General features: G+C 46.9%; 1 protein-coding gene across 3 annotated transcripts in view; it reads right to left on the reverse strand.

The window, feature by feature from the left end:
* Positions 1 to 2,942: 2,942 nt before the first annotated feature.
* actn1 (actinin, alpha 1) overlaps positions 2,943 to 23,946 on the reverse strand; it is a gene marked incomplete in the record, with an annotated part of 133,230 nt that continues 112,226 nt past the window's right edge. Inside the window, 6 exon segments of one of the 3 annotated variants that reach the window (XM_055862480.1) lie at positions 2,943 to 4,446; positions 15,519 to 15,677; positions 16,094 to 16,159; positions 17,273 to 17,353; positions 21,189 to 21,335; positions 21,459 to 21,638. In XM_055862480.1, the coding sequence (XP_055718455.1) occupies positions 4,288 to 4,446; positions 15,519 to 15,677; positions 16,094 to 16,159; positions 17,273 to 17,353; positions 21,189 to 21,335; positions 21,459 to 21,638 (792 nt within the window). 3 annotated transcript variants of the gene reach the window in all.

Genomic DNA, 23,946 nt, shown 5'->3' on the forward strand with positions numbered 1-23,946 from the left:
AGCATCAGGTCATTACTAAGGCACTTCATTCTGTTCTGCAGCATCAGGTCATTACTAAGGCAGTTAGTTCTGCAGCATCAGGTCATTACTAAGGCAGTTAGTTCTGCAGCATCAGGTCATTACTAAGGCAGTTAGTTCTGTTCTGCAGCATCAGGTCATTACTAAGGCAGTTCGTTCTGTTTTGCAGCATCAGGTCATTACTAAGGCAGTTAGTTCTGTTCTGCAGCATCAGGTCATTACTAAGGCAGTTCGTTCTGTTCTGCAGCATCAGGTCATTACTAAGGCAGTTCGTTCTATTCTGCAGCATCAGGTCATTACTAAGGCAGTTCGTTCTGTAGCATCAGGTCATTGCTAAGGCAATTCGTTCTGTTCTGCAGCATCAGGTCATTACTAAGGCAGTTAGTAATGACCTGATGCTACAGAACAAAACTAAGGCAGTTCGTTCTGTTCTGCAGCATCAGGTCATTACTAAGGCAGTTCGTTCTGTTCTGCAGCATCAGGTCATTACTAAGGCAGTTCGTTCTGTTTTGCAGCATCAGGTCATTACTAAGGCAGTTAGTTCTGTTCTGCAGCATCAGTTCATTACTAAGGCAGTTCGTTCTGTTCTGCAGCATCAGGTCATTACTAAGGCAGTTCGTTCTATTGTGCAGCATCAGGTCATTACTAAGGCAGTTCGTTCTGTTCTGCAGCATCAGGTCATTACTAAGGCAGTTAGTTCTATTCTGCAGCATCAGGTCATTACTAAGGCAGTTCGTTCTGTTCTGCAGCATCAGGTCATTACTAAGGCAGTTCGTTCTGTTCTGCAGCATCAGGTCATTACTAAGGCAGTTCGTTCTATTCTGCAGCATCAGGTCATTACTAAGGCAGTTCGTTCTGTTCTGCAGCATCAGGTCATTGCTAAGGCAGTTCGTTCTGTAGCATCAGGTCATTGCTAAGGCAGGTCGTTCTGTTCTGCAGCATCAGGTCATTACTAAGGCAGTTAGTAATGACCTGATGCTACAGAACTAAGGCAGTTCGTTCTGTTCTGCAGCATCAGGTCATTGCTAAGGCAGTTCGTTCTGTTCTGCAGCATCAGGTCATTGCTAAGGCAGTTCGTTCTGTTCTGCAGCATCAGGTCATTACTAAGGCAGTTAGTAATGACCTGATGCTACAGAACTAAGGCAGTTCGTTCTGTTCTGCAGCATCAGGTCATTACTAAGGCAGTTAGTTCTGTTCTGCAGCATCAGGTCATTACTAAGGCAGTTCGTTCTGTTCTGCAGCATCAGGTCATTACTAAGGCACTTCGTTCTGTTGTGCAGCATCAGGTCATTACTAAGGCAGTTAGTTCTGTTCTGCAGCATCAGGTCATTACTAAGGCAGTTCGTTCTGTTCTGCAGCATCAGGTCATTACTAAGGCAGTTCGTTCTGTTCTGCAGCATCAGGTCATTACTAAGGCAGTTCGTTCTGTTCTGCAGCATCAGGTCATTACTAAGGCAGTTAATTCTGTTCTGCAGCATCAGGTCATTACTAAGGCACTTCATTCTGTTCTGCAGCATCAGGTCATTACTAAGGCAGTTAGTTCTGCAGCATCAGGTCATTACTAAGGCAGTTAGTTCTGTTCTGCAGCATCAGGTCATTACTAAGGCAGTTAGTTCTGCAGCATCAGGTCATTACTAAGGCAGTTAGTTCTGTTCTGTAGCATCAGGTCATTACTAAGGCAGTTCGTTCTGTTCTGCAGCATCAGGTCATTACTAAGGCAGTTCATTCTGTTCTGCAGCATCAGGTCATTACTAAGGCAGTTAGTTCTGTTCTGCAGCATCAGGTCATTACTAAGGGAGTTAGTTCTGTTCTGCAGCATCAGGTCATTAGTAAGGCAGTTCGTTCTGTTCTGCAGCATCAGGTCATTACTAAGGCAGTTTGTTCTGTTCTGCAGCATCAGGTCATTACTAAGGCAGTTAGTTATGTTCTGTAGCATCAGGTCATTACTAAGGCAGTTCGTTCTGTTCTGCAGCATCAGGTCATTGCTAAGGCAGTTCGTTCTGTTCTGCAGCATCAGGTCATTACTAAGGCAGTTAGTTCTGTTCTGTAGCATAAGGTCATTACTAAAGCAGTTCGTTCTGTTCTGCAGCATCAGGTCATTACTAAGGCAGTTCGTTCTATTCTGCAGCATCAGGTCTTTACTAAGGCAGTTAGTTCTGCAGCATCAGGTCATTACTAAGGCAGTTAGTTCTGTTCTGCAGCATCAGGTCATTACTAAGGCAGTTCGTTCTGTTCTGCAGCATCAGGTCATTACTAAGGCAGTTCGTTCTATTCTGCAGCATCAGGTCATTACTAAGGCAGTTAGTTCTGCAGCATCAGGTCATTACTAAGGCAGTTCGTTCTGTTCTGCAGCATCAGGTCATTACTAAGGCAGTTCGTTCTGTTCTGCAGCATCAGGTCATTATTAAGGCAGTTTGTTCTGTTCTGCAGCATCAGGTCATTACTAAGGCAGTTAGTTCTGTTCTGCAGCATCAGGTCATTACTAAGGCACTTCATTCTGTTCTGCAGCATCAGGTCATTACTAAGGCAGTTAGTTCTGCAGCATCAGGTCATTACTAAGGCAGTTAGTTCTGCAGCATCAGGTCATTACTAAGGCAGTTAGTTCTGTTCTGCAGCATCAGGTCATTACTAAGGCAGTTCGTTCTGTTCTGCAGCATGAGGTCATTAGTAAGGCAGTTCATTCTGTTCTGCAGCATCAGGTCATTACTAAGGCAGTTTGTTCTGTTCTGCAGCATCAGGTCATTACTAAGGCAGTTCGTTCTGCAGCATCAGGTCATTACTAAGGCAGTTCGTTCTGTTCTGCAGCATTAGGTCATTACTAAGGCAGTTAGCTTCAGCAGAGGCACAGCAGTGGTATATTGTGATGCTATGTCAGTGTGTACTGTGACAAAGTAGGAATAAGTCAAAATCAATTATAGCCATTTTTCTTTATTTTTTTATTTTTTTATTTTTAAATCAGGTGAAGAAAAAATACCTTTTTTGTTCTGTATAATAAAATATGTTAACTTTATTCATTTTCTGAAGAAAAACAATAACAAGGGGAAAAAAATACATTTCTCCTCCTCTTTATAAACCTGGAGAGATGTGCTGCATTGCTGCACAGGAAGCAGGTACAACTGAGGCAGAGTGTGAGGGAGTGGGGAAGGAAGGGGAGGGGCTTTCTCCAGGGGGAAGTTTTCCCGAGGTACATCATCTAGAATCAGCGTCCCCTCTCACAGTCCTAACCTTAACCAATTAGTGGGGGAAGTGCTAAACTGACCCAAGATCAACGTCTAGGGGCAAATTCACCCTACATTATAGTAGGGAGGTAGGGGCGATGGAGGTGGAAGGGGTGAAATAGGAGGAATTGGCAGACAGGATGACTATGGCATATAATATAAGGCCAGCATCAGAGAAACATGTTTTGAGTGTTGTAGAGCAGAGTTAGCCTGATGCCAGATCTGTCTGTTCTGAACATTGTAGAGCAGAGTTAGCCTGATGCCATATCTGTCTGTTCGGTTTTGAGTGCTGTAGAGTAGAGTTAGCCTGATGCCATATCTGTCTGTTCGGGTTTGAGTGCTGAAGAGCAGAGTTAGCCTGATGCCATATTTGTCTGTTCTGTTTTGAGCGCTGTAGAGCAGAGCTAGCCGGATGCCAGATCTGTCTTGTGATGTTTTGAGCGCTGTAGAGCAGAGCTAGCCGGATGCCAGATCTGTCTTGTGATGTTTTGAGCGCTGTAGGGCAGAGCTAGTCGGATGCCAGATCTGTCTTGTGATGCTTTGAGCGCTGTAGAGCAGAGCTAGCCTGATGCCATATCTGTCTGTTCTGTTTTGAGTGTTGTAGAGCAGAGTTAGCCTGATGCCATATTTGTCAGTTCGGTTTTGAGCGCTGTAGAGCAGAGCTAGCCGGATGCCAGATCTGTCTTGTGATGTTTTGGCAAACTGGCGTGACAACGATGAGTGACAAGGAGATGGTAAGATATCACCAACAGATCTGGGACCCAGACTAGAGCAAGGCTGTGGTGATGGCCCAGTGAGAACAAGATGTTGATTTCTTTTCAACCAAAAATACATATTTATTTACATATTTTTACCAAAATTGTCATATTTTCAACCAGAAATATGTATTTTTGACGTCTTTTCAACCAAAATGACGTATTGTCAACTTCTTGTGCTCACTGGGAGGGCAGTAGGAGGGTCTTGCGGGCGGTGGTGAGAGCAGGTACACTGGTGAGTGACCTCATAGGGCATAACCTCCCAGGTCAGGGGCCAAAGGTCATCCAAAGGTCACTCAGAGGTCACTCTCTCCGTAGAGTGCGGTGGAGAAGGACATGTAGTCCAGGGCGCCGGGGACAGCGTCGGTGCCGGAGTAGGGCGCCATGCGGGCGATGCAGTACTCTGCCTGATCAGGAGGCAACTCACGACGAAGCTCGTCAGCCATGATGAAGTTCTGGTGTCGGAGGAGAGAAGAAGGGAAGAATAGTTTTGTTTAGTAAATAAGTATTTAATGTTTGACGTTTACGTCTGTATTCACTGTATAGCCCTGCCAGATGATTGTAGTTCTGCTGTTGACTGTATAGTCCTGCCAGATGATTGTAGTTCTACTGTTGACTGTATAGCCCTGCCAGATGGTTGTAGTTCTGCTGTTGACTGTATAGCCCTGCCAGATGATTGTAGTTCTGCTGTTGACTGTATAGTCCTGCCAGACTGTATAGCCCTGCCAGATGGTTGTAGTTCTGCTGTTGACTGTATAGCCCTGCCAGATGGTTGTAGTTCTGCTGTTGACTGTATGGCCCTGCCAGATGGTTGTAGTTCTGCTGTTGACTGTATAGCCCTGCCAGACTGTATAGCCCTGCCAGATGATTGTAGTTCTGCTGTTGACTGTATAGCCCTGCCAGATGGTTGTAGTTCTACTGTTGACTGTATAGCCCTGCCAGACTGTATAGCCCTGCCAGATGGTTGTAGTTCTGCTGTTGGCTGTATAGCCCTGCCAGACTGTATAGCCCTGCCAGATGGTTGTAGTTCTGCTGTTGACTGTATAGCCCTGCCAGATGGTTGTAGTTCTGCTGTTGACTGTATAGCCCTGCCAGATGGTTGTAGTTCTGCTGTTGACTGTATAGCCCTGCCAGATGGTTGTAGTTCTGCTGTTGACTGTACAGCCCTGCCAGACTGTATAGCCCTGCCAGACTGTATAGCCCTGCCAGACTGTATAGCCCTGCCAGATGAGTGTAGTTCTACTGTTGAATGTATAGCCCTGCCAGATGGTTGTAGTTCTGCTGTTGACTGTATAGCCCTGCCAGATGGTTGTAGTTCTGCTGTTGACTGTATAGCCCTGCCAGACTGTATAGCCCTGCCAGATGGTTGTAGTTCTGCTGTTGACTGTATAGCCCTGCCAGACTGTATAGCCCTGCCAGATGGTTGTAGTTCTGCTGTTGACTGTATAGCCCTGCCAGATGATTGTAGTTCTGCTGTTGACTGTATAGCCCTGCCAGACTGTATAGCCCTGCCAGATGGTTGTAGTTCTGCTGTTGACTGTATAGCCCTGCCAGATGGTTGTGGTTCTGCTGTTGACTGTATAGCCCTGCCAGACTGTATAGCCCTGCCAGATGGTTGTAGTTCTGCTGTTGACTGTATAGCCCTGCCAGATGGTTGTAGTTCTACTGTTGACTGTATAGCCCTGCCAGATGGTTGTAGTTCTGCTGTTGACTGTATAGCCCTGCCAGATGGTTGTAGTTCTGCTGTTGACTGTATAGCCCTGCCAGATGATTGTAGTTCTGCTGTTGACTGTATAGCCCTGCCAGATGGTTGTAGTTCTACTGTTGACTGTATAGCCCTGCCAGATGGTTGTAGTTCTGCTGTTGACTGTATAGTCCTGCCAGATGGTTGTAGTTCTGCTGTTGACTGTATAGCCCTGCCAGACTGTATAGCCCTGCCAGATGAGTGTAGTTCTACTGTTGACTGTATAGCCCTGCCAGATGGTTGTAGTTCTGCTGTTGACTGTATAGCCCTGCCAGATGATTGTAGTTCTACTGTTGACTGTATAGTCCTGCCAGATGGTTGTAGTTCTACTGTTGACTGTATAGCCCTGCCAGATGGTTGTAGTTCTACTGTTGACTGTATAGCCCTGCCAGATGATTGTAGTTCTGCTGTTGACTGTATAGCCCTGCCAGACTGTATAGCCCTGCCAGATGGTTGTAGTTCTACTGTTGACTGTATAGTCCTGCCAGATGGTTGTAGTTCTGCTGTTGACTGTATAGCCCTGCCAGATGGTTGTAGTTCTACTGTTGACTGTATAGCCCTGCCAGATGGTTGTAGTTCTGCTGTTGACTGTATAGCCCTGCCAGATGGTTGTAGTTCTACTGTTGACTGTATAGCCCTGCCAGATGGTTGTAGTTCTGCTGTTGACTGTATAGCCCTGCCAGACTGTATAGCCCTGCCAGATGGTTGTAGTTCTGCTGTTGACTGTATAGCCCTGCCAGATGGTTGTAGTTCTACTGTTGACTGTATAGCCCTGCCAGACTGTATAGCCCTGCCAGATGATTGTAGTTCTGCTGTTGACTGTATAGCCCTGCCAGATGGTTGTAGTTCTGCTGTTGACTGTATAGCCCTGCCAGATGAGTGTAGTTCTACTGTTGACTGTATAGCCCTGCCAGATGGTTGTAGTTCTGCTGTTGACTGTATAGCCCTGCCAGATGAGTGTAGTTCTACTGTTGACTGTATAGCCCTGCCAGATGATTGTAGTTCTACTGTTGACTGTATAGTCCTGCCAGATGGTTGTAGTTCTGCTGTTGACTGTATAGCCCTGCCAGATGGTTGTAGTTCTGCTGTTGACTGTATCGCCCTGCCAGATGGTTGTAGTTCTACTGTTGACTGTATAGCCCTGCCAGACTGTATAGCCCTGCCAGACTGTATAGCCCTGCCAGACTGTATAGCCCTGCCAGACTGTATAGCCCTGCCAGATGATTGTAGTTCTGCTGTTGACTGTATAGCCCTGCCAGATGGTTGTAGTTCTGCTGTTGACTGTATAGCCCTGCCAGATGGTTGTAGTTCTGCTGTTGACTGTATAGCCCTGCCAGACTGTATAGCCCTGCCAGATGGTTGTAGTTCTGCTGTTGACTGTATAGTCCTGCCAGATGGTTGTAGTTCTGCTGTTGACTGTATAGCCCTGCCAGATGGTTGTAGTTCTGCTGTTGACTGTATAGCCCTGCCAGACTGTATAGCCCTGCCAGATGGTTGTAGTTCTGCTGTTGACTGTATAGCCCTGCCAGACTGTATAGCCCTGCCAGATGGTTGTAGTTCTGCTGTTGACTGTTTAGCCCTGCCAGACTGTATAGCCCTGCCAGATGGTTGTAGTTCTGCTGTTGACTGTATAGCCCTGCCAGATGGTTGTAGTTCTGCTGTTGACTGTTTAGCCCTGCCAGACTGTATAGCCCTGCCAGATGGTTGTAGTTCTGCTGTTGACTGTATAGCCCTGCCAGACTGTATAGCCCTGCCAGATGGTTGTAGTTCTGCTGTTGACTGTATAGCCCTGCCAGATGAGTGTAGTTCTACTGTTGTTGAATGTATAGCCCTGCCAGATGGTTGTAGTTCTACTGTTGACTGTATAGTCCTGCCAGACTGTATAGCCCTGCCAGATGGTTGTAGTTCTGCTGTTGACTGTATAGCCCTGCCAGATGAGTGTAGTTCTACTGTTGACTGTATAGCCCTGCCAGATGGTTGTAGTTCTGCTGTTGACTGTATAGCCCTGCCAGACTGTATAGCCCTGCCAGACTGTATAGCCCTGCCAGACTGTATAGCCCTGCCAGATGATTGTAGTTCTGCTGTTGACTGTATAGCCCTGCCAGATGGTTGTAGTTCTACTGTTGACTGTATAGCCCTGCCAGACTGTATAGCCCTGCCAGATGGTTGTAGTTCTGCTGTTGACTGTATAGCCCTGCCAGATGATTGTAGTTCTACTGTTGACTGTATAGCCCTGCCAGACTGTATAGCCCTGCCAGATGGTTGTAGTTCTGCTGTTGACTGTATAGCCCTGCCAGACTGTATAGCCCTGCCAGATGGTTGTAGTTCTGCTGTTGACTGTATAGCCCTGCCAGACTGTATAGCCCTGCCAGATGGTTGTAGTTCTACTATTGACTGTATAGCCCTGCCAGATGGTTGTAGTTCTGCTGTTGACTGTATAGCCCTGCCAGATGGTTGTAGTTCTGCTGTTGACTGTATAGTCCTGCCAGATGGTTGTAGTTCTGCTGTTGACTGTATAGCCCTGCCAGATGGTTGTAGTTCTGCTGTTGACTGTATAGCCCTGCCAGATGGTTGTAGTTCTGCTGTTGACTGTATAGCCCTGCCAGACTGTATAGCCCTGCCAGATGGTTGTAGTTCTGCTGTTGACTGTATAGCCCTGCCAGACTGTATAGCCCTGCCAGATGGTTGTAGTTCTGCTGTTGACTGTATAGCCCTGCCAGATGGTTGTAGTTCTACTGTTGACTGTATATCCCTGCCAGATGATTGTAGTTCTGCTGTTGACTGTATAGCCCTGCCAGATGGTTGTAGTTCTGCTGTTGACTGTATAGCCCTGCCAGACTGTATAGCCCTGCCAGATGGTTGTAGTTCTGCTGTTGACTGTATAGCCCTGCCAGATGGTTGTAGTTCTGCTGTTGACTGTATAGCCCTGCCAGACTGTATAGCCCTGCCAGACTGTATAGCCCTGCCAGACTGTATAGCCCTGCCAGATGAGTGTAGTTCTGCTGTTGACTGTATAGCCCTGCCAGATGGTTGTAGTTCTGCTGTTGACTGTATAGCCCTGCCAGACTGTATAGCCCTGCCAGATGGTTGTAGTTCTGCTGTTGACTGTATAGCCCTGCCAGACTGTATAGCCCTGCCAGATGGTTGTAGTTCTGCTGTTGACTGTATAGCCCTGCCAGACTGTATAGCCCTGCCAGATGGTTGTAGTTCTGCTGTTGACTGTATAGCCCTGCCAGACTGTATAGCCCTGCCAGATGGTTGTAGTTCTGCTGTTGACTGTATAGCCCTGCCAGATGGTTGTAGTTCTACTGTTGACTGTATATCCCTGCCAGATGATTGTAGTTCTGCTGTTGACTGTATAGCCCTGCCAGATGGTTGTAGTTCTGCTGTTGACTGTATAGCCCTGCCAGACTGTATAGCCCTGCCAGATGGTTGTAGTTCTGCTGTTGACTGTATAGCCCTGCCAGATGGTTGTAGTTCTGCTGTTGACTGTATAGCCCTGCCAGACTGTATAGCCCTGCCAGACTGTATAGCCCTGCCAGACTGTATAGCCCTGCCAGATGAGTGTAGTTCTGCTGTTGACTGTATAGCCCTGCCAGATGGTTGTAGTTCTGCTGTTGACTGTATAGCCCTGCCAGACTGTATAGCCCTGCCAGATGGTTGTAGTTCTGCTGTTGACTGTATAGCCCTGCCAGACTGTATAGCCCTGCCAGATGGTTGTAGTTCTGCTGTTGACTGTATAGCCCTGCCAGACTGTATAGCCCTGCCAGATGGTTGTAGTTCTGCTGTTGACTGTATAGCCCTGCCAGATGATTGTAGTTCTACTGTTGACTGTATAGCCCTGCCAGACTGTATAGCCCTGCCAGATGGTTGTAGTTCTGCTGTTGACTGTATAGCCCTGCCAGACTGTATAGCCCTGCCAGATGGTTGTAGTTCTGCTGTTGACTGTATGGCCCTGCCAGACTGTATAGCCCTGCCAGATGGTTGTAGTTCTGCTGTTGACTGTATAGCCCTGCCAGACTGTATAGCCCTGCCAGATGGTTGTAGTTCTGCTGTTGACTGTATAGTCCTGCCAGACTGTATAGCCCTGCCAGATGGTTGTAGTTCTGCTGTTGACTGTATAGCCCTGCCAGATGGTTGTAGTTCTGCTGTTGACTGTATAGCCCTGCCAGACTGTATAGCCCTGCCAGACTGTATAGCCCTGCCAGATGATTGTAGTTCTGCTGTTGACTGTATAGTCCTGCCAGATGGTTGTAGTTCTGCTGTTGACTGTATAGCCCTGCCAGACTGTATAGCCCTGCCAGATGGTTGTAGTTCTGCTGTTGGCTGTATAGCCCTGCCAGATGGTTGTAGTTCTGCTGTTGACTGTATAGTCCTGCCAGACTGTATAGCCCTGCCAGATGGTTGTAGTTCTGCTGTTGACTGTATAGCCCTGCCAGACTGTATAGCCCTGCCAGATGGTTGTAGTTCTGCTGTTGACTGTATAGCCCTGCCAGACTGTATAGCCCTGCCAGATGATTGTAGTTCTGCTGTTGACTGTATAGCCCTGCCAGATGGTTGTAGTTCTACTGTTGACTGTATAGCCCTGCCAGACTGTATAGCCCTGCCAGATGATTGTAGTTCTGCTGTTGACTGTATAGTCCTGCCAGATGGTTGTAGTTCTGCTGTTGACTGTATAGGCCTGCCAGATGGTTGTAGTTCTGCTGTTGACTGTATAGCCCTGCCAGACTGTATAGCCCTGCCAGATGGTTGTAGTTCTGCTGTTGACTGTATAGCCCTGCCAGACTGTATAGCCCTGCCAGATGGTTGTAGTTCTGCTGTTGACTGTATAGCCCTGCCAGATGAGTGTAGTTCTACTGTTGACTGTATAGTCCTGCCAGATGGTTGTAGTTCTGCTGTTGACTGTATAGCCCTGCCAGATGGTTGTAGTTCTGCTGTTGACTGTATAGCCCTGCCAGACTGTATAGCCCTGCCAGATGGTTGTAGTTCTGCTGTTGACTGTATAGCCCTGCCAGACTGTATAGCCCTGCCAGACTGTATAGCCCTGCCAGATGGTTGTAGTTCTGCTGTTGACTGTATAGCCCTGCCAGATGAGTGTAGTTCTACTGTTGACTGTATAGTCCTGCCAGATGGTTGTAGTTCTGCTGTTGACTGTATAGCCCTGCCAGATGGTTGTAGTTCTGCTGTTGACTGTATAGCCCTGCCAGACTGTATAGCCCTGCCAGATGGTTGTAGTTCTGCTGTTGACTGTATAGCCCTGCCAGACTGTATAGCCCTGCCAGATGGTTGTAGTTCTGCTGTTGACTGTATAGCCCTGCCAGATGGTTGTAGTTCTGCTGTTGACTGTATAGCCCTGCCAGACTGTATAGCCCTGCCAGATGGTTGTAGTTCTGCTGTTGACTGTATAGCCCTGCCAGACTGTATAGCCCTGCCAGATGAGTGTAGTTCTACTGTTGACTGTATAGCCCTGCCAGATGGTTGTAGTTCTGCTGTTGACTGTATAGCCCTGCCAGATGGTTGTAGTTCTGCTGTTGACTGTATAGCCCTGCCAGATGATTGTAGTTCTGCTGTTGACTGTATAGCCCTGCCAGATGATTGTAGTTCTGCTGTTGACTGTATAGCCCTGCCAGATGGTTGTAGTTCTGCTGTTGACTGTATAGCCCTGCCAGATGATTGTAGTTCTGCTGTTGACTGTATAGCCCTGCCAGATGGTTGTGGTTCTGCTGTTGACTGTATAGCCCTGCCAGATGGTTGTAGTTCTGCTGTTGACTGTATAGCCCTGCCAGACTGTATAGCCCTGCCAGACTGTATAGCCCTGCCAGACTGTATAGCCCTGCCAGATGAGTGTAGTTCTGCTGTTGACTGTATAGTCCTGCCAGACTGTATAGCCCTGCCAGATGGTTGTAGTTCTGCTGTTGACTGTATAGTCCTGCCAGACTGTATAGCCCTGCCAGACTGTATAGCCCTGCCAGACTGTATAGCCCTGCCAGACTGTATAGCCCTGCCAGATGAGTGTAGTTCTGCTGTTGACTGTATAGCCCTGCCAGATGATTGTAGTTCTGCTGTTGACTGTATAGCCCTGCCAGACTGTATAGCCCTGCCAGATGGTTGTAGTTCTGCTGTTGACTGTATAGCCCTGCCAGACTGTATAGCCCTGCCAGATGGTTGTAGTTCTGCTGTTGACTGTATAGCCCTGCCAGATGATTGTAGTTCTGCTGTTGACTGTATAGCCCTGCCAGATGGTTGTAGTTCTGCTGTTGACTGTATAGCCCTGCCAGATGATTGTAGTTCTGCTATCTTCCTTTTTCTTTCATTCTGTGTATTATTATTCTTTATTAACCCATCGCTTCCCTATGAGCACAAGACATTGAAAATACATATTTTTGGTTGTGCTTGCTGGGTTGCTTTCTAAAGAAATATAAACAATTTGGACTAGGGTGATGAAAAGGGCTTTAAGAATGATTGACTGATTAAATGATTGATTGACTGATTGATTAATTAATTAACTGATTAATTGATTGAATGACTGATTGGTGAATTGATTAACTGACTGATTAACTGATTGATTGATTGACTGATTAACCGATTAATTGATTGACTTATTAACTGATTAACCGATTGATTAACTGATTAACCAATTGATTGATTGATTGACTGATTACATCTTCTTAGGGATAGGGGCAGTATTTTCACATCCAGATGAAAAGCATGCCCAAAGTAAACTGCCTGTTACTCAGGCCCAGAAGCTAGGATATGCATATAATTGATTTGGATAGAAAACACTCTAAAGTTTCTAAAACTGTTAAAATAATGTCTGTGAGTATAACAGAACTGATTTGCCAGGCGAAACCCCGAGGACAAACCATCCAGGGAAGAAAAAAAATTGAGGTCATAGTATTTCCCATTGGTTTTCTATTGAAAGCCCTATTTAATAGGAACCTGGTTGCAGTTCCTATGGCTTCCACTAGATGTCAACAGTCTTTAGAAATTGGTTGATGTTTTTCTTTTGAGAAATGAATTAGTACGGCTGTTCTTTGTGAGTGTCACTCCAGATGGATCCTTCTGTTTGATGCGCCTGAACTGGAACGCGCTTCACGTTGTTTTTATCCGGTATTGAACACAGTATATTCTGTCTTAAATTCTATAGATTATTTACGTTTTAGGATACCTTAGGTTGGATTAGGAACGTTGTTTGAAATGTTTGGACCAAGTTTACAGGTAACTTATTAGATACTTTGTAGTCATGTTGGGCGAGTTGGAACTGGTGTATTTCTGAATCAAACGCGCCAAATAAATTGACATTTTGGGGATATAAAGAAGGACATTATCGAACAAAAGGACCATTTGGGACATTTTGGAGTGCCAACAGAGGAAGATCTTCAAAGGTAGGGCATATATTATATCGTTATTTCGGTCTTTTGTGTCGCCACCTGCCTGGTTAAAAATGACTTTCATGTGTTTGTATGCGGGGCGCTGTCCTCAGATAATCGCATGGTATGCTTTCGCCGTAAAGCCTTTTTGAAATCTGACACAGCAGCTGGATTAACCTGTTGGGAATGGGGGCGCTGTTTAGACTATTTATGCTAATTGGGTAATTTTTGAAACGGCTTCCCACAAAATCCTTGATCGTACAATATGCATATTATTATTATTATTGGATAGAAAACAGTCTATAGTTTCTATAGGAGTTGAAATTTTGTCTCTAAGTGGAACAGAGCCCATTCTACAGCAATTTCCCTGACATGGAGTCAGATTTCAGAAATGTTGGCCACTGTTCTGAAGTCAGTTAAAAGGGCACTGTTATTGCTATGACTATACGGACACTTCTTACGTCTTCCCCTGGATGCCTTTACGTGATGACGATTCCAATGGGGTCGATTGCGCGTTCACAGGCCCTATAAATTAAAAAACCCTGTAGCTAGCAAGTCTTTCCTTGGTGCGTAACGCGCGTGCTGGACACCGACCCGCTCCTGTTCCAAGCGTTAGTTTAGCCTGTTATATTTCTCCGGTCATCTTTTCACTCGTTATAGGAGTTAAAAACATCATAAGGTAGTTAATTTAAAGCGTTTTATAGCAATTTATATCCGTTTAGTGCGATTTTGGGACATTTATTTTTGAAACGATGTGAATAGCTGGGCACGCTTTTCAGTTCATCCCGAACGCAGTTGGCATTTCCACATGGCAAGAGGACAGCTTTCCACCAAAAGACGATTACTCCCAAGAAAGGATCCTTTGCCCAAGATACTGATGGAAGAACAGCTCAAGGTAGGACATTTTTATTATGATAAATCGTGTTTCTGTCGAAACATTTTAGTGGCTTAGGACGCCATGTTTTTTGACGTAGCTTCGCTTGGCGCAAACTGTATTGAAAAGTAAGGATAAATTAAAAAATGTAATTCCGCAATTGTATTAAGAATTAAATTGTCTATCAATCCCTGTCCACCCTATATTTTTTAGTCACGTTTATGAGTATTTATGTATAAGAGTAGATCACTGTCTAAGTGGCGCAAGGACATTTTCTGACCAGCTTGTCTACATTTCACATTGTCTAACCATGATTTTGGTGGCTAAATATAAACATTTGCGATCAAACTCTATATGGATTGTGTAATATGATGTTACAGGAGTGTCATCGGAAGAATTCTGAGAAGGTTAGTGAAAAAATGAATATCTTTTGGCGATGTTGACTTTTATCGCTCACTTTGGCTAGAATCAATGCTGGGCTGCTATGTGCTATGTGCTATGCTAATATAACGATTTATTGTGTTTTCGCTGTAAGACACTTAGAAAATCTGAAATATTGTCTGTATTCACAGGATCTGTGTCTTTCGATTCGTGTATGCTGTGTATTTTTACGAAATGTTTGATGATTAGTAAGTAGGTAAACACGTTGCTCTAAGTAGTTTTTCTATTCCATTTGTGACGGTGGGTGCAATTGTAACCTATGCCATCTACCTGAAATATGCACTTTTTTCTAACAAAACCTATCCCATACCATAAATATGTTATCAGACTGTCATCTAATGAGTTTTTTTGTTGGTTAGGGGCTATAAATATCTTAGTTTAGCCAAATTGGTGATGGCTACTGGTGTTGGTGGACAAATAAAAGATGGTGGATTATGCTAATGTGTTTTTAGGTAATAGATGTACATCTTTACATATTGTGTCTTCCCTGTAAAACATTTTAAAAATCGGACATGTTGACTGGATTCACAAGATCTGTGTCTTTCATTAGCTGTATTGGACTTTAATGTGTGAAAGTTAAATATTTAAAAAAAATATTTTTTTTTGAATTTCGCGGCACTGGTTTTTCAGTGGGGGGGGGGGGGGTGTGCCGCTAGCGGCACGCTGATCCTAGACAGGTTAACAAGAAGATAAGATTTATTTTGATGTATTACGCTTATATTTTCGGTTATCTTGAATATTGATATTTCTGTAGTTTGAATTTGTCGCTCTGCAATTTCAGTGGATGTTGTCAAATCGATCCCGCTAACAGGATTGGCGCGGGAAGGGATCCCTAACAGGTTAACTGATTGCTTGATTAATTAACTGATTGATTGATTGATTAACAGATTAACTGATTGATTGACTGATTGATTGATTAACTGATTGACTGATTAACTGATTGATTGACTGATTGGTTGATTGACTGATTAACTGATTGATTGACTGATCAACTGATTGATTGACTGATTGGTTGATTGACTGATTAACTGATTGATTTGATTACTTGCTTGCTTGCTAGCTTGATTAATTGAATAATTGCTAAATGTATATGATTACCTTGTCCCCAGCCAGGACCTTGAAGGAGGCCATGACCTGGTCAGCGGTGTCAGTATCGGCCGTCTCTCGGGACATGAAATCAATAAAGGCCTGGAACGTGACCACGCCCACCCGGTTGGGATCCACGATGCTCATGATGCGAGAGAACTCCGCTTCACCCTATTGGACAGGAACCATAAACACTATCACCAAGGAGACCATCACCAGAGCAACAAGCAAATACAACTTTCACATAAAGGTGATATATAGACTATGTTCCAAATGGCATACCAGTCCCTATAAAATAGTGGACTACTTTTAACCAGGTCCCAGGCTATGACAGTAAACAAAGTATAATTTTTATACTGTAAATGAGAGACAAGACATATTTTCTCGTTAGCGATCAATCTGATCGTGATTGGTGGACCGTTTTGTTGCCAAATGAATGTAGACTGATCTTGAAGAGACAAGTGAACAGCTTGTTACCTTTTCACAAATGACTACAAGGCAGACAGATACATATTGATACATTCATAGGTTCATAGGCAAACATAGGAGGGTACTTGACAGAGATGGAACGGGTGGTTTGGCTGTACCATGTTGTAACCGAGGGAGATAAGGCAGGTTTTGAAGTCTTCCGCTTCCATCATCCCTGTTTTCTTCTACAGGTACCAGCCAGGGACAAACAGTACGAAGGAGGTACGAAGGAGGAAGAACGAAGGAGGAACAGATTGAAAGGTGGAAGAGGAAATATGAGGGGGGAGAATAAAGTAGGGGAGAGATGTCACAGGTTTCCAGGTGGACATTAAGAGGGGGGTGGACAGAAGAAGAAGAAGAAGAAGAAGAAGAATTGAGGTAGAAGGGGCATAGAGAGGGTTACAGGGAATACATTGAGGTAGAAGGGGCATAGAGGTGGGTACAGGGAATAGATTGAGGTAGAAGGGGCATAGGGGGGGGGGGGGTACAGGGAATACATTGAGGTAGAAGGGGCATAGAGGTGGGTACAGGGAATACATGGAGGTAGAGGGGGGATAGAGGTGGGTACAGGGAATAAATTGAGGTAAAAGGGGCATAGAGGGGGGTACGGGGAATACATTGAGGTAGAAGGGGCATAGAGGTGGGTACAGGGAATACATTGAGGTAGAAGGGGCATAGAGGGGGGTACATTGAGGTAGAAGGGGCATAGAGGGGGGTACAGGGAATACATTGAGGTAGAAGGGGCATAGAGGGGGGTACATTGAGGTAGAAGGGGCATAGAGGGGGGTACAGGGAATACATTGAGGTAGAAGGGGCATAGAGGGGGGTACATGGAGGTAGAGGGGGGATAGAGGTGGGTACAGGGAATACATTGAGGTAGAAGGGGCATAGAGGGGGGTACATTGAGGTAGAAGGGGCATAGAGGGGGGTACAGGGAATACATTGAGGTAGAAGGGGCATAGAGGGGGGTACATTGAGGTAGAAGGGGCATAGAGGGGGGTACAGGGAATAAATTGAGGTAGAAGGGGCATAGAGGGGGGTACATTGAGGTAGAAGGGGCATAGAGGGGGGTACAGGGAATAAATTGAGGTAGAAGGGGCATAGAGGGGGGTACATTGAGGTAGAAGGGGCATAGAGGGGGGTACAGGGAATAAATTGAGGTAGAAGGGGCATAGAGGGGGGTACAGGGAATAAATTGACATACAGGGGTGATAGAAGGGAATAAAAGGAACAAAACAAAGAGAACAAAATGACATCGTTAACCTCAGGCCCCTGCAGTGTGGAGCTGTGTTCAGTACCTGTGCATCGTTGGCGATATCGAAGCCCAGACTGATCAGGCAGGCCTTGAACTCCTCAGCCCCAAGAGTGCCCGAGTGGTCCTGGGGTGTCAGGTGTGGTAGGGGGCCAGGTGTGAAGGGTCAGATGTGCCAGGTGTGAAGAGCCAGGTAGGAGCCCAGGCCAGGTGTGGCAGTTGTGAAGAGCCAGGTAGGAACCCAGGCCAGGTGTGCCAGGTGTGAAGAGCCAGGTAGAAACCCAGGCCAGGTGTGCCAGGTGTGAAGAGCCAGGTAGGAACCCAGGCCAGGTGTGCCAGGTGTGAAGGGCCAGGTAGGAGCCCAGGCCAGGTGTGGCAGTTGTGAAGAGCCAGGTATACCAGGTGTGAAGGGTCAGGCCATGTGGAGGTGTGCCAGGCATCAGGTGGAGCAGGGTGAAGCCACAGTTCATGCAGCATAGCACACACAAAACAAGTGTGTCAGAGGGGTGTCAGAGGGGTGTCAGTGAAGGGGTTGGGTGAAGTAGACAGGAGGGGTAGGGTGGATAGGAGAGGGTAGGGGTGTGTCATGCAGAAAGAGATGTGGGGTGGATGGATGATAAGGAGTTGGATATAGGGGTGGATGGAAGACAAGGGATTGGATATAGGGGTGGATGGATGATAAGGAGTTGGATATAGGGGTGGATGGATGATAAGTGGTTGGATATAGGGGTGGATGGATGATAAGGAGTTGGATATAGGGGTGGATGGATGATAAGTGGTTGGATATAGGGGTGGATGGATGATAAGTGGTTGGATATAGGGGTGGATAGATGATAAGGAGTTGGATATAGGGGTGGATGGATGATAAGGAGTTGGATATAGGGGTGGATGGATGATAAGGGGTTGGATATAGGGGTGGATGGATGATAAGGGGTTGGATATAGGGGTGGATGGTTGAAAAGGGGTTGGGGATAGGGGTGGATGGATGATAGGATATAGGGGTGGATGGGTGATAGAGGGTTGGATATAGGGGTGGATTGATGATAAGGGATTGGATATAGGGGTGGATGGTTGATAAGGGGTTGGGTATAGGGGTGGATGGATGATACAGGGTTGGATATAGGGGTGGATGGTTGATAAGGGGTTGGATATAGGGGTGAATGGATGATAAGGGGTTGGATATAGGGGTGGATGGATGATAAGGAGTTGGATATAGGGGTGGATGGATGATAAGGGGTTGGATATAGGGGTGGATGGATGATAAGGGGTTGGATATAGGGGTGGATGGATGATAAGGAGTTGGATATAGGGGTGGATGGATGATAAGGAGTTGGATATAGGGGTGGATGGATGATAAGGGATTGATATAGAGGTGGATGGTTTATAAGGTGTTGGATATAGGGGTGGATGGTTGATAAGGAGTTGGATATAGGGGTGGATGGTTTATAAGGTGTTGGATATAGGGGTGGATGGTTGATAAGGAGTTGGATATAGGGGTGGATGGATGATAAGGGGTTGGATATAGGGGTGGATGGATGATACGGGGTTGGATATAGGGGTGGATGGATGTTAGATGGTTGATATAGGGGTGGATGGATGATAAGGAGTTGGATATAGGGGTGGATGGATGATAAGGAGTTGGATATAGGGGTGGATGGATGATAAGGGGTTGGATATAGGGGTGGATGGATGATAAGGAGTTGGATATAGGGGTGGATGGATGATAAGGAGTTGGATATAGGGGTGGATGGATGATAAGTGGTTGGATATAGGGGTGGATGGATGATAAGGGGTTGGATATAGGGGTGGATGGTTGATAAGGGGTTGGATGGATGATAAGGGGTTGGATATAGGGGTGGATGGTTGATAAGGGGTTGGATATAGGGGTGGATGGTTGATAAGGGGTTGGATGGATGATAAGGGGTTGGATATAGGGGTGGATGGTTGATAAGGTGTTGGGGCCATGCACAACAAGAGACAGAGAACACAACATACGTTAGGACCTTACAGTGAGGTGCTGAGGCTGTGACACATTGCTGTGTTTGATAATGGGATATTCAATCAGAGGTGTTTGGTCCAGTGACAGGATATTCAATCAGAGGTGTTCGGTCCAGTGACAGGATATTCAATCAGAGGTGTTCGGTCCAGTGACAGGATATTCAATCAGAGGTGTTCGGTCCAGTGACAGGATATTCAATCAGAGGTGTTCGGTCCAGTGACAGGATATTCAATCAGAGGTGTTCGGTCCAGTGACAGGATATTCAATCAGAGGTGTTCGGTACAGTGTGGCAGGCAAACTTTACAGTACAGGGCCTTGTATTACGGTATGCGACAGGCATATCCTTCATACATCATATAACACAGTGGGTCACAAAGTCAAGTGGTGAACATTTAGGTTTTTGCCCTAGGAACTGATTCAGAAAATCAATGCTTGATGACGAGTTGATTATTTGAATCAGCTGCATTGTGCTGGGGGGGGGGGGTTTGGGAAACCCTGGTATGAAACATATTTTTCCCCTTAGTCTGAGACATGACTGTAAAACCTTGTAAGGCCATAGGGACACGCTCTATAGCCATGTGTCTGGGGAAAAGTTGTCCCCTAGATATCTGTCTCCAATAGAATCCAATAAACCTCATGAACTCATAACCGCCCTAAAAAAAAAACTATTTTTAATTAAAGGCTGTGAGCGAGCGGAAAGACACGACCAGATATCACCGAGAATAGAAAGACAGACACTAGAACGGTTCCCCCGGGACTCCTTCCATAAGTTATTTAACTGCGGTTATTATTCGACTGATGAACAATACTCGTGGCTATGGAAGAATGCATGAGGTCACGGAGAAATGTAACGGCGGAGTCCATCTATAAAAGCTTGGTTGGGGGATACGGACGAGTGTAGGAAGGAAGAGAAGTGTGACAGATAAAGACAACAACTCCATCCATCCATAATAGGTGGTGCTCTTCATACTGAGCTTAGTGATGTAAACGCTGTGATCTGGGAGGGGGTGGGGGATGGGAGGGTGGTGGGGGGGGGGGGGGGGGGATAGGAGAGGAAAGGGCGAGGGTAAATGGGACGGGGGGGGGGGGAGGGGGGGAGGGGAGGAGGGGAGGGGGGGAGGGTGGGGGAGGGGGAAGGGAGGGGATAGGAGAGGAAAGGGCGAGGGTAAATGGGACGGGACGGGACGGGGGGGGGGAGGGGAGGGGGGGGGAGGGGAGGGGGGGGGAGGGGAGGGGGGGGGGGGGGGGAGGGGGAAGGGAGGGGATAGGAGAGGAAAGGGCGAGGGTAAATGGGACGGGGGGGGGGGGGGGAGGGGAGGGGGGAGGAGGGGAGGGGGGGAGGGGAGGAGGGGAGGGGGGGAGGGTGGGGGAGGGGATAGGAGAGGAAAGGGCGAGGGTAAATGGGACGGGAGGGGGCTAGGGAGAATATTCTTCTGAGAGGAACAGTGGTGTCCTGAGGTTTACTCTCATCGGTGGAATAGGAGTAAAGTACAGTCTCTGGAACAGCTTATGATCGTACATCTCTCTCCGCTCATATACTCATAAATACCATCAGCTTAGATGAGTTCAACACCTCTATCGATGTTATCCGTTGGTCCTGGTTCATTATCTACAAACACGCATCTACATGCGTGTTTGGCGACAGAAAAACAAAGCCCTTCCTAAGTCCTGTAGTTTGTTAGTGCAACACTATGAGAGGAATAACATGGTTCAACGACCCAACAAACTATCCTCTTGTCCACCTCAACCTCCTCGCTTTGTTCATGTGGTCTAAATAGGTGGAAAACACATTGTTTATAACGATATTCAGTAGGGTAGACAATGAGTGTACTGTGAAACCTCTTCTTCTCTGCTCTATGCCCTGCATTCTCTGTGAAACCTCTTCTTCTCTGCTCTATGCCCTGCATTCTCTGTGAAACCTCTTCTTCTCTGCTCTATGCCCTGCATTCTCTGTGAAACTGACCCTGTCGAAGTGGTTGAAGGAGGCTCTGAACTCGTTCATCTGGTCCTGGCTGATGCCCTTGGCGTCCCTCGTCAGAATCTGGTTTTCGATCTCGTTGATGGTTCTGGCGATGGTGGTCAGGAGCTGCTCCCAGCCCACACGAATATGCTGCAGGGGTGGGATCAGACCCAAGATTGTCATCGTAAGGTCACACATTCAAAAACGTATTCTGAAGGTTCTCCGGTTCTCAATAAGAATTGTACCTGATCTCGATACCGTTTGCTTTCTTACCTCCATGGTGTAGTTGGTGTGCTTGTTGTCGAAGATGAGAGCTTCCTGAATCAGCTGGTGGTCTCCCTCCAATTGGTCGATCTTTGGCTTGTAGTTGACAATGTTCTTCTCGTATTGGCGGAGGTGGGTCAGCTGATCCTCCAGGGTTCCGTGCATCTCGATGGAGATACGACCAATCTCCTACAGACAAGAGAAACATGGAGGAGGAGGAGGGGGTTCAGCAAAACCAACTGGACAGAATGTTTCAGATAAACCATTCTGCTGAGTATGAAACCAACAATAAGAGGGGTAGAGGGAGGGAGGTGTAGAGGGAGGGAGGTGTAGAGTGAGGGAGGTGTAGAGGGAGGGAGGGGTAGAGGGAGGGAGGGGTAGAGGGAGGGAGGGGTAGAGGGAGGGAGGGGTAGAGGGAGGGAGGGGTAGAGGGAGGGTTAGAGGGAGGGGTAGAGGGAGGGAGTGGTAGAGGGAGGGGTAGAGGGAGGGGTAGAGGGAGGGAGGTGTAGAGGGAGGGGTAGAGGGAGGGAGGGGTAGAGGGAGGGAGGGGTAGAGGGAGGGGTAGAGGGAGGGTTAAACCCCAACTGGACAGAATAGAGACTAGAGAACAGAAACGGTTTGAATTGGTTTGTGAAAAACAGGCATGAGAACAAAGAACCAAAACTGCTCTCACCTTTAACCCGGACCCGACTGCTACTATCTAAACCAGCACCTCTCTCTGAGAACACTGACTATGAAGTGGCACTCTTTTTCATGGCGGTCCTTCGAGCCGGATGACAGGGGCTGGTAATATGAGTTGTGGGTTGTACACCCAGGACGCCAGTATTGTAGTCAAGTCACTAAACCTCAAGTCCAAGTCCAGCCACAAGTCCCAAGCATTCAGAGTCCAAGTCCAGTCACAAGTCCCAAGCATTCAGAGTCCTTCATTCAGAGTCCAGGTCCAATCACAAGTCCCAAGCATTCAGAGTCCAGGTCCAATCACAAGTCCCAAGCATTCAGAGTCCAGGTCCAATCACAAGTCCCAAGCATTCAGAGTCCAGGTCCAATCACAAGTCCCAAGCATTCAGAGTCCTTCATTCAGAGTCCAAGTCCAGTCACAAGTCCCAAGCATTCAGAGTCCAGGTCCAGTCACAAGTCCCAAGCATTCAGAGTCCTTCATTCAGAGTCCAGGTCCAGTCACAAGTCCCAAGCATTCAGAGTCCTTCATTCAGAGTCCAGGTCCAGTCACAAGTCCCAAGCATTCAGAGTCCAGGTCCAATCACAAGTCCCAAGCATTCAGAGTCCTTCATTCAGAGTCCAGGTCCAGTCACAAGTCCCAAGCATTCAGAGTCCTTCATTCAGAGTCCAGGTCCAATCACAAGTCCCAAGCATTCAGAGTCCTTCAATCAGAGTCCAGGTCCAATCACAAGTCCCAAGCATTCAGAGTCCAAGTCCAATCACAAGTCCCAAGCATTCAGAGTCCTTCATTCAGAGTCCAGGTCCAATCACAAGTCCCAAGCATTCAGAGTCCAAGTCCAATCACAAGTCCCAAGCATTCAGAGTCCTTCATTCAGAGTCCAGGTCCAATCACAAGTCCCAAGCATTCAGAGTCCAGGTCCAATCACAAGTCCCAAGCATTCAGAGTCCTTCATTCAGAGTCCAAGTCCAGTCACAAGTCCCAAGCATTCAGAGTCCAGGTCCAATCACAAGTCCCAAGCATTCAGAGTCCAGGTCCAATCACAAGTCCCAAGCATTCAGAGTCCTTCATTCAGAGTCCAAGTCCAGTCACAAGTCCCAAGCATTCAGAGTCCAGGTCCAATCACAAGTCCCAAGCATTCAGAGTCCAGGTCCAATCACAAGTTCCAAGCATTCAGAGTCCAAGTCAGAGTCCAAGATAGCAATACCCCCAAAGGAACCTATGGAGCCAGTAAGTTCCAACACCAGTACTAATGGTCATTTTTGCTCTGCCTGGACTTTGGACCATAGAAATAGAATGAATAGAACATTCTGGTTCTCTACTCTGGGTCACCTCCATCTTGGTTTGGATGCAAGGCCCTGATGACGTTGGCATGGTTGGGTTAGGGTAAAGGTTAGAGCTCAGGGGTTGGTCTAGGATAAGTGTGTGGACTGACCTCCATCTTGGTCTGGATCCAAGGCCCTGATGATGTTGGCATGGTTGGGTTAGGGTTAGGGTAAAGGTTAGAGCTCAGGGGTTGGTCTAGGATAAGTGTGTGGACTGACCTCCATCTTGGTCTGGATCCAGGGCCCTGATGACGTTGGCATGGTTGGGTTAGGGTAAAGGTTAGAGCTCAGGGGTTGGTCTAGGATAAGTGTGTGGACTGACCTCCATCTTGTTCTGGATCCAGGGCCCTGATGACGTTGGCATGGTTGGGTTAGGGTAAAGGTTAGAGCTCAGGGGTTGGTCTAGGATAAGTGTGTGGACTGACCGCCATCTTGGTCTGGATCCAAGGCCCTGATGACATTGGCATGGTTGGGTTAGGGTAAAGGTTAGAGCTCA

Source organism: Salvelinus fontinalis, chromosome 15 (genome assembly GCF_029448725.1).
Source record: "Salvelinus fontinalis isolate EN_2023a chromosome 15, ASM2944872v1, whole genome shotgun sequence".
NCBI lineage: Eukaryota > Metazoa > Chordata > Actinopteri > Salmoniformes > Salmonidae > Salvelinus > Salvelinus fontinalis.